This window comes from Myxine glutinosa, chromosome 12 (assembly GCF_964187855.1).
Source record: "Myxine glutinosa chromosome 12, kmMyxGlut1.1, whole genome shotgun sequence".
NCBI lineage: Eukaryota > Metazoa > Chordata > Myxini > Myxiniformes > Myxinidae > Myxine > Myxine glutinosa.
This window is the reverse complement of record NC_136272.1, coordinates 84,024,887-84,039,216: the sequence shown is the minus strand read 5'-3', so window position 1 is coordinate 84,039,216 and position 14,330 is coordinate 84,024,887. Positions and strand designations below refer to the sequence as shown.

General features: G+C 44.0%; 1 protein-coding gene across 4 annotated transcripts in view; it reads left to right on the top strand.

The window, feature by feature from the left end:
* The window catches only part of LOC137415002 (band 3 anion transport protein-like), a 39,199-nt gene that overhangs the window by 23,322 nt on the left and 1,547 nt on the right, over window positions 1-14,330 (top strand). For all 4 annotated transcript variants that reach the window (XM_078766059.1, XM_078766058.1, XM_068100555.2 and 1 more), the window contains 2 exons: window positions 9,420-9,589; window positions 13,985-14,158. In XM_078766059.1, the coding sequence (XP_078622185.1) occupies window positions 9,420-9,589; window positions 13,985-14,158 (344 nt within the window). The remainder of the gene's footprint in view (window positions 1-9,419; window positions 9,590-13,984; window positions 14,159-14,330) is intronic.

Here is a 14,330-nt window from a genome sequence, read left to right as displayed (position 1 = left end):
TTTTTCACGTGACTGGATATAGTGATCTAAAGCACCTTGAATTACGAAGTGGTACAACACGTATCAGGGATGCCTCTTCGCGGTGGTTGTACCCCCCAATGCAAGTCGAGGCCAAATCTTCCCCATTCTTCCCTGCTTCCTGGATTCGTCAGATCACCGCGATCACGGCCAGAGTGCTGATCAGCCCTTTCCCTCTTGTCTCTCTCTCTCCAACTCTGTCGTGACTCTGATTTTGTGTAGGCGGGGGTACACCATCCTGTATGTAGAGGATCTCTGGGTGCTCCTAGGAGATCAACCAGCTGTCTCCGTGCTGCAGGCTTGTTCAAGAGAACTGTACAGGACTATACAATAACACCAGCAAGTACAGATGCATTCAAGTTCACCGCCCCGTGCCGAATAAATAAATAACATACTGTAGCGCGGCATTGCCGGGGCGCCTTAGGTGCCCGGCAATACTGCCATGCAGCGCATAGAGACTGTATTGGGAGGAAGAGGTGTACATTAATTGATTGATTAATTGCAAAATTAAAATCAAGAAATAATGATCATAAAAAACAATTGTCTCATAGCATACCTAAACCACCAGTGCTTCATCCGAAGCTGTAACTTTTTGAAAATTAATTAAATAAGTCATTAATCGAAAAAATTAAATAATTAATTGATTAATCAATAAATCTAAAATAGCCTTTACAGCCAAATCACTTGGTCTTTGGTATGTCCAAATATCAGCTTCCTAACTCAAAAGGTGCCTGTGATATTGCCCAGACGAGAAAGGAAATATATAAGTACTTAATTTAAAATTAAAAAAACCAAAAAAAAAAACCCACCTTTAGAGGCCATTTTTCCCCGCAAAGCAGGGGTTGGCCTTTTTCGGGCACCGTGGTTGTTGTTGTTTTTGTTGGTCCCCTTTTTGAAGCAATGTTTTATGGCCGGATGCCCTTCCTGCCGCCAACCCTTTTTATGACAAACAGGGAATTACCAGTGAACTGGTACTCAATTAGCCGACCTCGGAAGGATGACAGGCTGTCAACCCCCCTGGCGTATAATTCAGCAATCGACCGGGATTCAAACCCAGGATCCTAGGATCCTAAGCTGGCACCCTAGCCGCTAGCCCAACACCAGGTTTAAAATACTTAATTAATAAGTACTTAATTATAAGTACCATATAAGTACTTAATTAATCGATAGTAATTAAGTAACTACTCAATTAATTGATTAATCAAAAAACAAAAATACCGTTTTTGACAAAGTACTTGCTCACTATTGTGCTCAAATTTCACCTTCCTAGCTCAAATGATGGCTGAGATATCGCCCGGACAAACAAGAAAGCAAACAAACAAACAAACAACCAGAGTGAAAACTGAGTACTCCCTTTCAGCGTGCGTCATTGCCGAGTCCCATTCGGTGCCCGGCAATGACGTTATGCAGCGCCTGGACATGGCATAGGAAATGAGCGGTGTGCAACATTCTTCAGGGGATTTCTCAGTGCATGAAGACAGCAAAGTATTCTTCTGGAGCAAAGAAATAGGTTAAGTGCATTCTTGGGCAAACCACAATCGAAAGTTGGCCTCCAAAGCCAGATTGTGTAGATGGTAGGCGGGGGTACACCACGACTGGGCATCCTCCATCGTACAAAGTCCTTCCTTTTAGCACACCTGAACTCCTATTCACTTACAAGGCTTTCATCCGCACCTTGATGGAGTACTGCTCTCTCCTCTGGGCTGGCCCCCCTGACTCACATCTTGCTCAGCTTGATGTAGTTCCGGGGAACGTATGGGATGGCGCGTCGTCAGTCCGTAAACACTTGCAACTTCTTCGAAACTGCTGATGGGATTGTGACAAAACTTGGCACAAATGATATTTGGTGTGTTACAACTCGTTTGTTCACGGCATTAAAAAAAAATCGAGGTTTAAGAGGTTCTACCGGGTCAAGGTTTGACCCCCCCAAAAATAGGTATTTGCTTTTTCTTCTCCAAAACTACACACACAATTCCGATGAAACTTGACCACAACCTTTATCAACCATGAGGTACTAAAGTTTGTTCACGGCATGAAAATAATAATAGGTGTTTATCCCCAAAATATGTATTTACTTTCTTCTCTGTTACTTATTTTGTGGATTATTCACGCTTACCAGTGGTTGCCTGGTAATCTTATCCAGCTGTGTGACTATATGTCTATTAATTACATACTCTTTGGACTCAGTGGCATAATGTCTATTAATTACGTGCTATTGGAATGTACCTTTCAACCCTTTAGTTAGATTGCTGAGTCCCCTTAGGGCTTGGACCTTTGAAGACCCTTAATGACCTCCAAGACCCTTAAGACCTCTAAGACCCAGAGGACCCTCATATATATTTTTAAATACTGTTCGACCTCAACCTTTGCTGGTTCAACATTCTCGGACACCTCGTATTAGCTGTTGTCAAATTTTGACCCGTTTCTACATTCGCGGCTCTGTGGTTCGCGTATTCGCGGGTTTCCCATCATGGTTTTTTTCGGTTTTTCGCAGGCGCAAAAATATTTTTGATCGGGAACAATGAGTAATTATTTAATTATTTTACGAGGTGAGCCCGTTGGAATTGCCGCTTTCTATTTTTATTATTATTACACACTTTTATTCAAATTCATCTGAACTTTGTTTGTTTGTCCCATTTCAAATCTTTGAGCCGTTCGTTTTATAGGTCCCATACGTCTAGTGGGGGGGCCAATGTTTTCCCGTTGAATTCAAATGTTAATTTGTGGACACTGGTTGGGTTGTCTTTAGGGATGATAGAAGTTGTAGAAAAAATATGTCTCCATTTTTTTCAAGTTCTTTATAGCGGCCATTTTGGATTATCAAAATGGCGTTTGTTGAAAACCGAAATTGTCATTATCTTGGCTTCTAAATGACCTAGAGTGTTAATTTTGGTGTCCAAATGTACATATTTGCGGATACTTAATCCAATAAACACACATTTATACACCTACATATGATCAAAAGGGTTCTTATGGCAGCCATCTTGGATTTTCACGCACTTATGCCAACACATATATATATTTTTTTCCATCATTTTCACTTCTAAATCACATAAAGGCTGGACTTTAGTGTTCAAATGTACACTTATAATGTCTTTGTGCAATATTTTTAGTTGGCAGTGTTCATTGTTACATTGAAGGATCTCCATCCTCCTCATCATCAGTGTTATCGATTCCCATGGGGCGCTCCTGACCCGTGTTACCACACACCTCTTCATCTGCCCCACACATACACATCTCAGAACAGTTGAGATGCTGAGACCTGCATGAGCAGTGAGACATGCATTGGGTCTTCTTGCAGTTACATTTGATTAGATGTGTGATGGCAGCTGGGGCTGGAGGGTCCTTGGTTGTGATGGGCACCAGCTGATCTCCTTCTGTTCTCCATCCATGTTCTGTTGGTTGTGGAAGCTGGGGGTCCGGTACATCAGCCTGATGCCACACCATGGCCTGGAAATGTGCACGAGCAATGGCTTCATGTAAAGCTCCCCGTGTTGGTGGCAGCTTCTGTGCCTCTAGCTGTTTCTTGGTAAACAGTCTCCACCTCAGCTTGCCCACATCCACAACTGTAGTACGAGGCTCATACAGCTGGCATACAAATGCCTCAATGTCACTTTCTGTGTCAGCTCTCAGCTCCTCAGAGGCCCCAAGGTCATGAAACGCAGATACCACCTCAACAGAGCACCTATTGAGGGCTTGCCAACATGTGAGCTTTCCCTTGCCGGCAAACCGACCAGTCTGGTCTGCTCCCGTGAATGCATGGAATCCTGGTAGGGCTGCAGCCTTCCTGACACCAAGTTCATGTACTATTGGTTCCAGTGAGATTTGCCTCTTCTTGTTCCCCACACCCGTGATGAAGTATGTGTCTTTGCATAGTTCATGGTACCGGTGGAGTGCTAGGATGAATACATCAGTATCAGGTGACTGAATGTACAGCTGTGTTGCACCTCTTCGGACGGCATCTAGACTGTGAAGAAAGATCCTCGTATCAGCCTCCTCCTGGGAGCTACGGAGATGCTGTACATCCATGCAGTTGGAGAAGACATCCTGCCTTGAAGTGACGATGAAGACCTTGGTAGTCCCCTCAAAGTGACACAGAGCTTTCTTTGCCAGATAGACAGTTAGCTCATCTTTGGTGTTGGTGTGCGACAGGAACTGTTTTGCTGTCAGTTTCCCAATCGGGGTGCTGTCTTGAACGTGGTAAGCAGTGGGCGGCTTGCCACCTTGGCGCCTCTCCCGTGTGGCCTCTTTCAGTGAATTTGGCAGATCATATCGGTCAAACACGAGGTGGACTTCATCATACCCGTTGGTCTTGCAGTCCAGTGTTGCATTGAAATGGCCAGCCCACTGGGCACATGTTTTGACCCATTGTGGCTTACCCATTGCTTGCACTAATGCCATGCCGTCTATGACAGTCACCTTCTTGGGAGGGGGTGGAGTATGTTCAGGATTGTCGTCGTCTGGCTGCTGACCAGTGCCAGTTGACTTCTTGGGTAGATCTTCTAGGATGCCCATGAGCTTGCTTTTGTCTGTGCATGGTAGTAGTGTCCCAGCCATTGCAAAGAGGGTTCGTGGAAGCGCGGTGAATTCATATTGACCTATGGCATCCTTCAAGTTGATCTCTGGTCGTGAGCGGGCCACGATCAGCATGCGCGCAAACAGTGACCTGTCGTCTTTCAGCTCTACAACCTTGTCTGCCAGTTTGTGCTTCACAGCTTTCCTGGCACTCTTCCACATCTTCAGTTTGACCTTTCCCATTCTGGCCCAAAGGTTGATTTCATTTGTGTTGATGCGCTCTGCAACAAACGTGTTATACGCTTTCTGACCAATCTCATCTTGGTTGCAGACATCCTTCTGTACTTCAGCTGGCATCACCACCTTGGTGATGATAGTCGTCAGGTCTTCACCCTCATGCGTCATGGGATTCATGGACTCTCTGATCACATTCTTCAGTCGACGAATGCTGTCTTCCTGCCGAGCCCAGACTGTGGTTGATAGGTCGTGGTGCTCCTTGCGTGTAGCTGATTGTGAGCCAGCCATCTGACGGGCTTCTTCAGCAAGCCTACTCAGCTCTGGTGCTGTCAGAAAGAACCTTTCGCGGGCACTGGCATTCTGGGTAATGCCCACAATACCCCCTGTCACCTTCATGATCCTGTTGATGTGCTCCAGTGCATGGTCCACACCTACAGCACAGAAGGGGATTTCATTCTTATGGACACTGAAGTTCCCATCCATGAACTCTTGGTAGATCCCTGGATCTGTCATCTTCAGGGCCTTCATCTCTGCAAGGTACCGGGGAGTCAGCCTGGCATATTTCTGTTTGTCATGTGCAAAGAAGTATATGCACATCTCATCCAGTGAAGACAGGTGAAGCTCAAATTGTCCATCACGGGTGGCACGGATGAATGTGTATATCAGCATTATCATCCGCATGTAGCGTCGCACAAACTTGAACAGTGGACTCTTGGCTTCTTTCCTCTCATCAAACTTTGCCATGGCCTCCAGGACTTCGTTTGACTCGAGGACAGCTAGCATGTTGTTCTGCGCGCTTGTCATCTCCTCTCGGTTGTGTAGATGACAGCTCTGGGCAACCTGTTGTGCTGACTGGGTACATGGGCCCCTCAGATGGGGATGCTCTTGGAAGAATTCGTCCACATAGAGGTCGAAGAGGGCTTGGACAGTGGTGATGTGGGCCTCCAAAGCCCTCTTCATGAGCTTGGCTTCCAGTATTTGTCTGGTCGTTGTTGGGCCATAGATATCAGCCTCAGACCAAGCCTCGTCAAGACCACTGTCCTCTATGGCATTCCCAGCAGCCCTCAGTGCAGCCATCACAGTGTGCATCTCCCCTAGTCGCAGTACCCACTTGCCTTTGCAGTCATCTCTGGTCATCTCCAGCTGTTTGGCTCGCTCATACAGGGCCATGTCTAAGGTGATCACTGTCTTCCTATCGGGACCCATGACCATGCAGTTGATTTGCTGTGTCTGTTTCAAGACTGTTATCAGTGTTTGCCATTCATGGGCTGGTGCTGCTACCAATGGCAGGGCGTTGACCTCTGTCAGAGGCTTCGAAGAGGAGAGCAGTGAGTTGTAGGCTGTCCAAGTTGGGATATCGTGATGCTTGATCCTACTGCCAGGTGGTTGTTTTGGATCGTGGACGAGTGACCCAACAGGGTCAGCATGCTGGGGTTCTGCAGCTTGCAGCTGGTCATCTGGTGGGATGATGTCGTCTTGTACGTCCTCAGCTTCAGCTGTTCGCATGATTGTGCGTGAAAGTAGCCACACTGTGTCCGTCGCAGAGTACGGCTTGGTGACATCTGGGTTTGACCGTGTCTTGAAGCTATACGTGGTACCTGTGGCAGATTGTTTGTTTGGTGCTTGGCAAGGAACAAAGTCTGGAGCAGTCAGAACCTTGAGTGAGCGGTGTCTGGCCTTTCGGTCATGTAGTGTCAGTGTTCTATGTTCATCTGTGGAGGGTGCATGTTCCCGTCGTTGGTAGAGTGCCCAGGCTGTAGCATGGAGTGTCCGCTTCCCATCAGGTGTGTCTTCATTGAAGTCACTGTTGTCCACTGCAAAGAAGACAAACGTCCCTATGCGCATGGTTCTTGGAAAGTATACACCCTGTTCTGTCGTAGACTCTATGACTGAGTTGGCCAGCTGTGTCTCCAACCGCAAGATCCGACTATAATCAACAGACAGACCGAACCCATGCAGGAAATCCAGAAGCTTCTTGTTTCTGGTGGACTGATGGACTACAATGGCAACGGCAAGCTGCTGTGGCCATTCTAAGCGATGGCGGAATGGTGCATCTGGCTCTTTGGGCTTGTACGTGACTTGGCGTTTTGACTTGTAGCCGTACATGATGTTCTGACTGATGGTTATAACATCTCGATGAATAGTGGCTGAGCGCATAGTCTCTGGCTCAATGCTCGTGGCTGGTCCTTCCAGTAGCCAGCGGAGGAAAGCATAGAGTACTTTGGGTACATGCTTTTCAGCATCATCAGTGTTCATTTCTCCTTCAAATTGCCATGGGTGCTTGTTCTGACAAGCAATGGCACTGCGGAGAACAGAGGCACTCTCAAACAGTTGTTCGATGTTTTTTTCATTTGTCTTCGTCATTGCATCTTCGACAGCTGCATCACGCACGGCAGTGGAGAATACACAGTCTGACTCGTTTCGACGTTTTGGTTTCATGAAGTGAACGTCATCAATGTGAGAGTTGATTTTCTCCTTCATGCCTTGGGTAGTAGGTGATGGGACATTGTGCACACCATTATTGTCAAGAATCCTGGAGTAAACCGACTTCAGGTCAGACATGTTGAGAATTTCACCAGCTTGGAGTAGAGAGCGAACAAGGCTGACAAACTCAATGTCTGCGGCTATTTTGATAACATTAGTTTCTTGCAGTATGTGTTCTTTGTCATCACTTGATGTCCCACTCTTGGGAGCACGTTGGACATTCTGCACCCAGCATGGGAGATGATACTTGACGTCGATCGCATGAGGATCATGTGCATTGATGGCAGCACTCAGCTGAACTTTCCACTTGTGGTTGCTGCCTTCTTCAACAGCTTTCTTCAGCTGTTTACCTGCGTTGAACGTGCATACAACATGTACACTTTCCTTAGTGACCTCTTGACAGAAGAAACAAAGGTCTCTGTTGAATGGAGTTGATGATGAACGTGTGAAGCGAAGAGTCTCGTCTTGCGTAGAACCTGAGGTACTTGCAGCGGCAGGTGCAGAAGAAGGACGTCCACACCTCTTATGAAGATGCTGGGTGTCGCCATGTTCGCAGGCTTTCTGGTGGCGAACTCTAGCACGCTCCAGGTGAGCAGTGTTGCATGTAGATCCATAACATGCCCGGTGCCACTTTGCTTTATTGTTCCTCAAGTCAGTGGCAGTGAAACAGCTTAATCGTTCGCTGATCTGTTTGAAGTCGGCATCACCATATCGTGCGTGCCCTCTCCTGGATGAACTGGAGAAACTTTGCATATGAGCCCAGTGCTGGCTCAGTCACTAGTGCACCTTGGGGATCCTGGCACTGAATGCAAAGTGTGAAATCAGTTTCTTTCTTGGTTTTCTTGCTTTTTGGCTCCATCATAGCTCAGGGTCACGAATCTGGAACATACAAAGAACAAATAACAATTAAGATAGATGTGCATTAAGTTAGATTTTGGACACTGGTTCGGCTGTGCCATAAAAACCTATTTTTATCCCTTGTAGGTTATTAAAGAAGGTTTCATTCAATTCTCTATCCCCAAAAATGTACAACTGGACACCAGAATCGAAACTCTAGGTCATTTAGAAGCCAAGATAATGGAATTTTACGTTTTCGACATCCGCCATTTTGAAAATCCAAAATGGCCGCCATAAAGAACTTGAAACAATTGGAGACATATTTTTTCTAGAACTTATATCATCCCTAAAGACAGCCCAACCAGTGTCCAAAAATTAACAAGCAATTTCACCGGGCATTTCAATCTGCTACATTGGCCCCCCCACTAGTCCTAGAGAGCTGAAATTTAGCCCACGGTCCTCTTTTCTGGTACATTTTCATCTATCAAAATTTAATTTTTTTTAAAAAGTTTAAACTTGAAAAAAAAAATAATTAAAGTGTGTATCCCGAAAACATCAGGCCTGGTGTTAGCTTAGCGGTTAGGGTGCTGGCTTGGGATCCTAGGATCCTGGGTTCAAATCCCGGTCAATCGCTGAATTAACACCAGGGGGTTGACTCAGCCTGCCATCCTTCCAAGGTAGGCAAATTGAGTACCAGTTCACTGGTAATTCCCTGTGTGTTGCAAGAGGTGACCAACAGGGTTGGTGGCAGGAAGGGCATCCGGCCATAAAACATTGCTTCAAAAAGGGGACCAAGGTGCCCAAAAAAGGCCAACCCCTGCTCTGCAGGGACAAATGGCATCGAAAGGTGGTTGTTTTGTTGTTGTTTATCCCTAAAACACGTTTTTTCGTTTACTTGTTCCCTCTTTTTCCTTTCTATACCCGTCTTGTCTTTTCCTGCCCCCATTTCCTCCACATCCATTGGTTGTCTGAGTCTTCCTCAACAATAGGCTTCAGCTCTGCTGTTGGTGTTTCCCCCCTCTCTCTGCTGTTGCTTTTGTCCTGTTGCATTCAATACTAGATCTTCCATGAGCCTTGCCTTATGTATACAAAAAAAAAGTGAAGACATGACTTACGGTCTTGAAGATGGTGAGCACGTGGTCTGATAACAACTCCCAAAAAGCATCCCATTGATGGTGCAAAAGCAGCATTTGTAAGGACCAATTCACCAAGCAACCATTCTTTATACCAGTTAGATAAATTCATACACTCCAGCCTCTTTCTGTGCACATGATCGTCTCACACTTACTTTGTGTCATGACCGTCTGTGCTTCCTTCTGTCCTCCTAGGCCTTTCTGTGGTTCTTGGCACTGTGCTGCAGCAGATCCCTTTGGCTGTCCTATTTGGGATCTTTTTCTACATGGGAGTTACTTCCTTAAGTGGGGTGCAGCTATTCCAGCGTGCGCTACTTTTATTCACACCTGCCAAGTACCATCCTGACTTTCCCTTCACCTCCAAGGTAATGCTGATGTAATTAGCACTGCTATATACTACGCCGATGAAACTCAGTTGTAGGGGATTCTAAAGTGGCTCTCCAAGAATGGAACCTTCTGCATGTGGTTTTTGTTACCTTGTCCACAACTGAGTAAAATGTGCTTTGCTCATGATTAAAACTGTACCACCGCTTGGCGAAGGTCGTCTGATCAATTTATGTTCTTTTCCCCATCAACGTGTGTACAATTTATTTGTTTGATGTAAAATAAATGTGTAGTAAAATACAAGCATGAACGACAGGTCACCACATCTAAAGCGTAATTCTAAAGGGTGATTATAAAGGGTGATTATAAAGGGTCATTCTAAAGGGTCATTCTAAAGGGTCATTCTAAAGAGCGATTCTAAAGGGTAATTCTAAAGGATCATTCTAAAGGGTGATTCTAAAGGGTGATTCTAAAGGGTGATTCTAAAGGGTGATTCTAAAGGGTAATTCTAAAGGGTGATTCTAAAGGATCATTCTAAAGGGTCATTCTAAAGGGTCATTCTAAAGGGTCATTCTAAAGGGTCATTCTAAAGGGTCATTCTAAAGGGTCATTCTAAAGGGTCATTCTAAAGGGTAATTCTAAAGAGCGATTCTAAAGGGTAATTCTAAAGGATCATTCTAAAGGGTAATTCTAAAGGGTAATTTTAAAGCGTAATTCTAAAGGGTAATTTTAAAGCGTAATTCTAACGGGTAATTTTAAAGCGTAATTCTAAAGGGTCATTTTAAAGCGTAATTCTAACGGGTAATTTTAAAGGGTGATTCTAAAGGGTAATTTTAAAGCGTAATTCTAACGGGTAATTTTAAAGCGTAATTCTAAAGGGTAATTTTAAAGCGTAATTCTAACGGGTAATTTTAAAGCATAATTCTAAAGGGTAATTTTAAAGCGTAATTCTAACAGGTAATTTTAAAGCGTAATTCTAACGGGTAATTTTAAAGCGTAATTCTAAAGGGTAATTTTAAAGCGTAATTCTAACGGGTAATTTTAAAGGGTGATTCTAAACGGTAATTCTAAAGGGTAATTACCTTCGCAAAAGCGGAAGGTTATGTTTTGATCGCTGTGTATTTATTTGTATGTCTGTGTGTGTGTGTGTGTGTGTGTGTATGTTATTCGCATAACTCAAAAAGTATTCAACCGAATTGCATGAAATTTGGTGGGATGATTGGTTATTATACGGGACACATTTGATTAGATTTTGGGAGCAATCGGGTCAAAGGTCAAGGTCAAGGTCACGAAAAGGTCAAAATCGTATTTTTTGTTGTTCTGTTCCCTACACTCCCATGCCAAGTACAGAACAGTAGCTGCGGCGAAGGTATGCGCTCTACCGAGTGCCCGTTCTAGTTCTAAAGAGCGATTCTAAAGAGCGATTCTAAAGGGTAATTCTAAAGGATCATTCTAAAGGGTAATTCTAAAGGGTAATTCTAAAGGGTAATTTTAAAGCGTAATTCTAACGGGTGATTCTAAACGGTAATTCTAAAGGGTAATTTTAAAGGGTAATTTTAAAGCGTAATTCTAACGGGTGATTCTAAAGGGTAATTCTAAAGGGTAATTTTAAAGCGTAATTCTAACGGGTGATTCTAAAGGGCGATTCTAAAGGGTCATTCTAAAGGGTCATTCTAAAGGGTAATTCTAAAGGATCATTCTAAAGGGTAATTCTAAAGGGTCATTCTAATGGGTAATTCTAAAGGGTAATTCTAAAGGGTCATTCTAAAGGGTAATTCTAAAGGGTAATTCTAAAGGGTAATTCTAAATGGAATTCTAAAGGGTCATTCTAAAGGATCATTCTAAATGGTAATTCTAAAGGATCATTCTAAATGGTAATTCTAAAGGATCATTCTAAAGGGCGATTATAAAATTTAAAGGGTAATATGCACTATACTCTGTTGCAGAAGATCGGTGCTGCCATGTGTCTATTGGCTGGAGTTATACCAGGTGATTTACCGTCACCTTCCCAGTGGTAGTTAGGGCGGTAATTTGTAAGTTGATCATGGTGCTGGCGATAGCTCAACTGTGCTTCACCTCGGATACCGTGGGATCTTTAATGCCTACCAACGAATGCTGGTAGACGTAACGCCCGTTTAACACCCAACCGATGGATGGCACACACATTGATGAACGCCCCTGCCTGTGATACACCGGGATTGACAGTTTATAGCCGAGTTGGGATTCGAACCCAGGCTGGACGGCTGAGTGGTGAGTGTGCATCCCTCTGGGTTATCCTACCAACCACTCAGGAAGATGATCATTTGCAGCAAGGACAATGTTGATACGTTAGATCCAGCTGCAACAACAACAACAACATGTATTTTAAGGGCATTTTCCCTGCTAGAGCGGGGGTTAGCCTTGCGGTCCCCATGACAATCTTCTCCATTTTGCCCTATTTTCTGCATCTCTCCTTGTTAACCCCCTTGCCCGCATTTCTTCTTCCACCATCTTTAGCCAAGTCTTTCTCGGTCTTCCCCGTCCTCTACTTCCTTCTACATTAATTTCCATCACTCTTCTCAACCAGTCACTTTCATCCTTCCTCAACACATGACCAAACCATCTCAACCTGTTCCTCTTCAGAGCATCAATCACAGGCTCTATTCCCATCATCTTTCGCAATTCATCATTTGTCTTCCTCTCTCTCAACCATACTCCGCACATCCATCGAACCATTCGCATTTCCACCCTTTCCAGCCTTCGTTGCTGCTCTACGTTCATTACCCATGTCTCGCTCCCATAAATCATAACACTTCTCACACATGCAGGATACACCTTTCCCTTCAGCTTCAGCGACACTCCCCTCCTCATCAGCACGCCACTCAGTTCCCGAAACTTCTTCCATGCACATCTCACTCGAGCAACCGTTGCCGAGTCTGATCCACCTTCTCCATTCAGCATGAGATCAGTTAGATCCATTCATTCAGTTCGATCCAGCTGCGATGGAGTTATTTAAACACGTCTGGGTTGGGTAATCAATTCCCCAGGTAGAATGTTCATTGCAGCTCCTTCTACCAAGACCTGCTGTCTCGCAAAAGCCTCAGGTGCTTCCATGATATAATGACGAACAATCAAGGTTGAGCATCACAAGTGAAAACTAGAACGGGCACTCGGTAGAGCGCATACCTTCGCCGCAGCTACTGTTCTGTACTTGGCATGGGAGTGTAGGGAACAGAACAACAAAAATACGATTTTGACCTTTTCGTGACCTTGACCTTGACCTTTGACCCGATTGCTCCCAAAATCTAATCAAATGTGTCCCGTATAATAACCAATCATCCCACCAAATTTCATGCAATTCGGTTGAATACTTTTTGAGTTATGCGAATAACATACACACACACACACACACAGACATACAAATAAATACACAGCGATCAAAACATAACCTTCCGCTTTTGCGAAGGTAATTAACCTGAAATTGCAGACAGAATTATTTATTTTATCTGAGAAGCTAAACGAATCTTCTTCTTCTTTAGTACCTCAAACTTTATGTGAAATGCGATCGATTTTTAAAAATCAGAATTTGAGCAAATCTGTTTCATTCGTCTGTTAATATGCCTCCCCGATTGACAAATCTGCAATTTGAATTTCATTTGAGGTTGAAATGATTGCGGGAGATCGCGTTATAGTGATGACGTCTTGGATGGACATCCTCTTCTTCAGTCGCTCATAACTTTGAGTGAAATACGATCGAGTTAAAAATAGTCAGAATTTGAGCAAATCTGTTTCATTCGTTTGTTAATATGCCTCATCTCTTGACAAATCTGCAATTATAATTTTATTTTGAGGTTGAAATGATCGCGGGAGATTGCGTTATAGTGATGACGTCCTGGATGGACATCTTCTTCTTCAGTCGCGCATAACTTTGCGTGAAATACGATCGAGTTAAAAATAGTCAGAATTTGAGCAAATCTGTTTCATTCGTTTGTTAATATGCCTCATCTATTGTCAAATCTGCAATTATAATTTTTTTTGAGGTTGAAATGATCGCGGGAGATCGCGTTATAGTGATGACGTCCTGGATGGACATCTTCTTCTTCAGTCGCTCATAACTTTGAGTGAAATACGATCGAGTTAAAAATAGTCAGAATTTGAGCAAATCTGTTTCCCAAAATCTAATCAAATGTGTCCCGTATAATAACCAATCATCCCACCAAATTTCATGCAATTCGGTTGAATACTTTTTGAGTTATGCGATTAACACACACACACACAGACATACAAATAAATACACAGCGATCAAAACATAACCTTCCGCTTTTGCGAAGGTAACAACAGATTTTTACGGTTAAAATAATTTTAGGGCAAAATTGATCTGAAACGGAAATGTTTTTTTTTCATGATCGCTTCGTCCAATAAGATCTTAATTCGTTCCTTGGTTGTACCTGTTACAGGTGAAGACCATCAGGATGCACATGTTCACGGTGGCGCAGGCTTTGTTCGTGGCCATCTTGACGGGCATGAGTTTCTCCCCAGCTGCAATTGCATTTCCTTTGGTGCTCATCCTCACCATTCCCGCACGATGGTTGATCCTGCCGAGGTTCTACTCATCACATGAGCTCGAGGCAGTAAGCAGCTCGGAACATTCACCTGCTTCATTTCAATGAAATCAACGATGATGTTTGGGAGGGATGTAGAGAATGTAACATAACAAGAGGGACAATATGGCTTTCCAATACATGTCCCCCTACCGGTCCCAATGAATGTTTTTGCTCCAAGCATTTAGCAATCGTGAGCCAT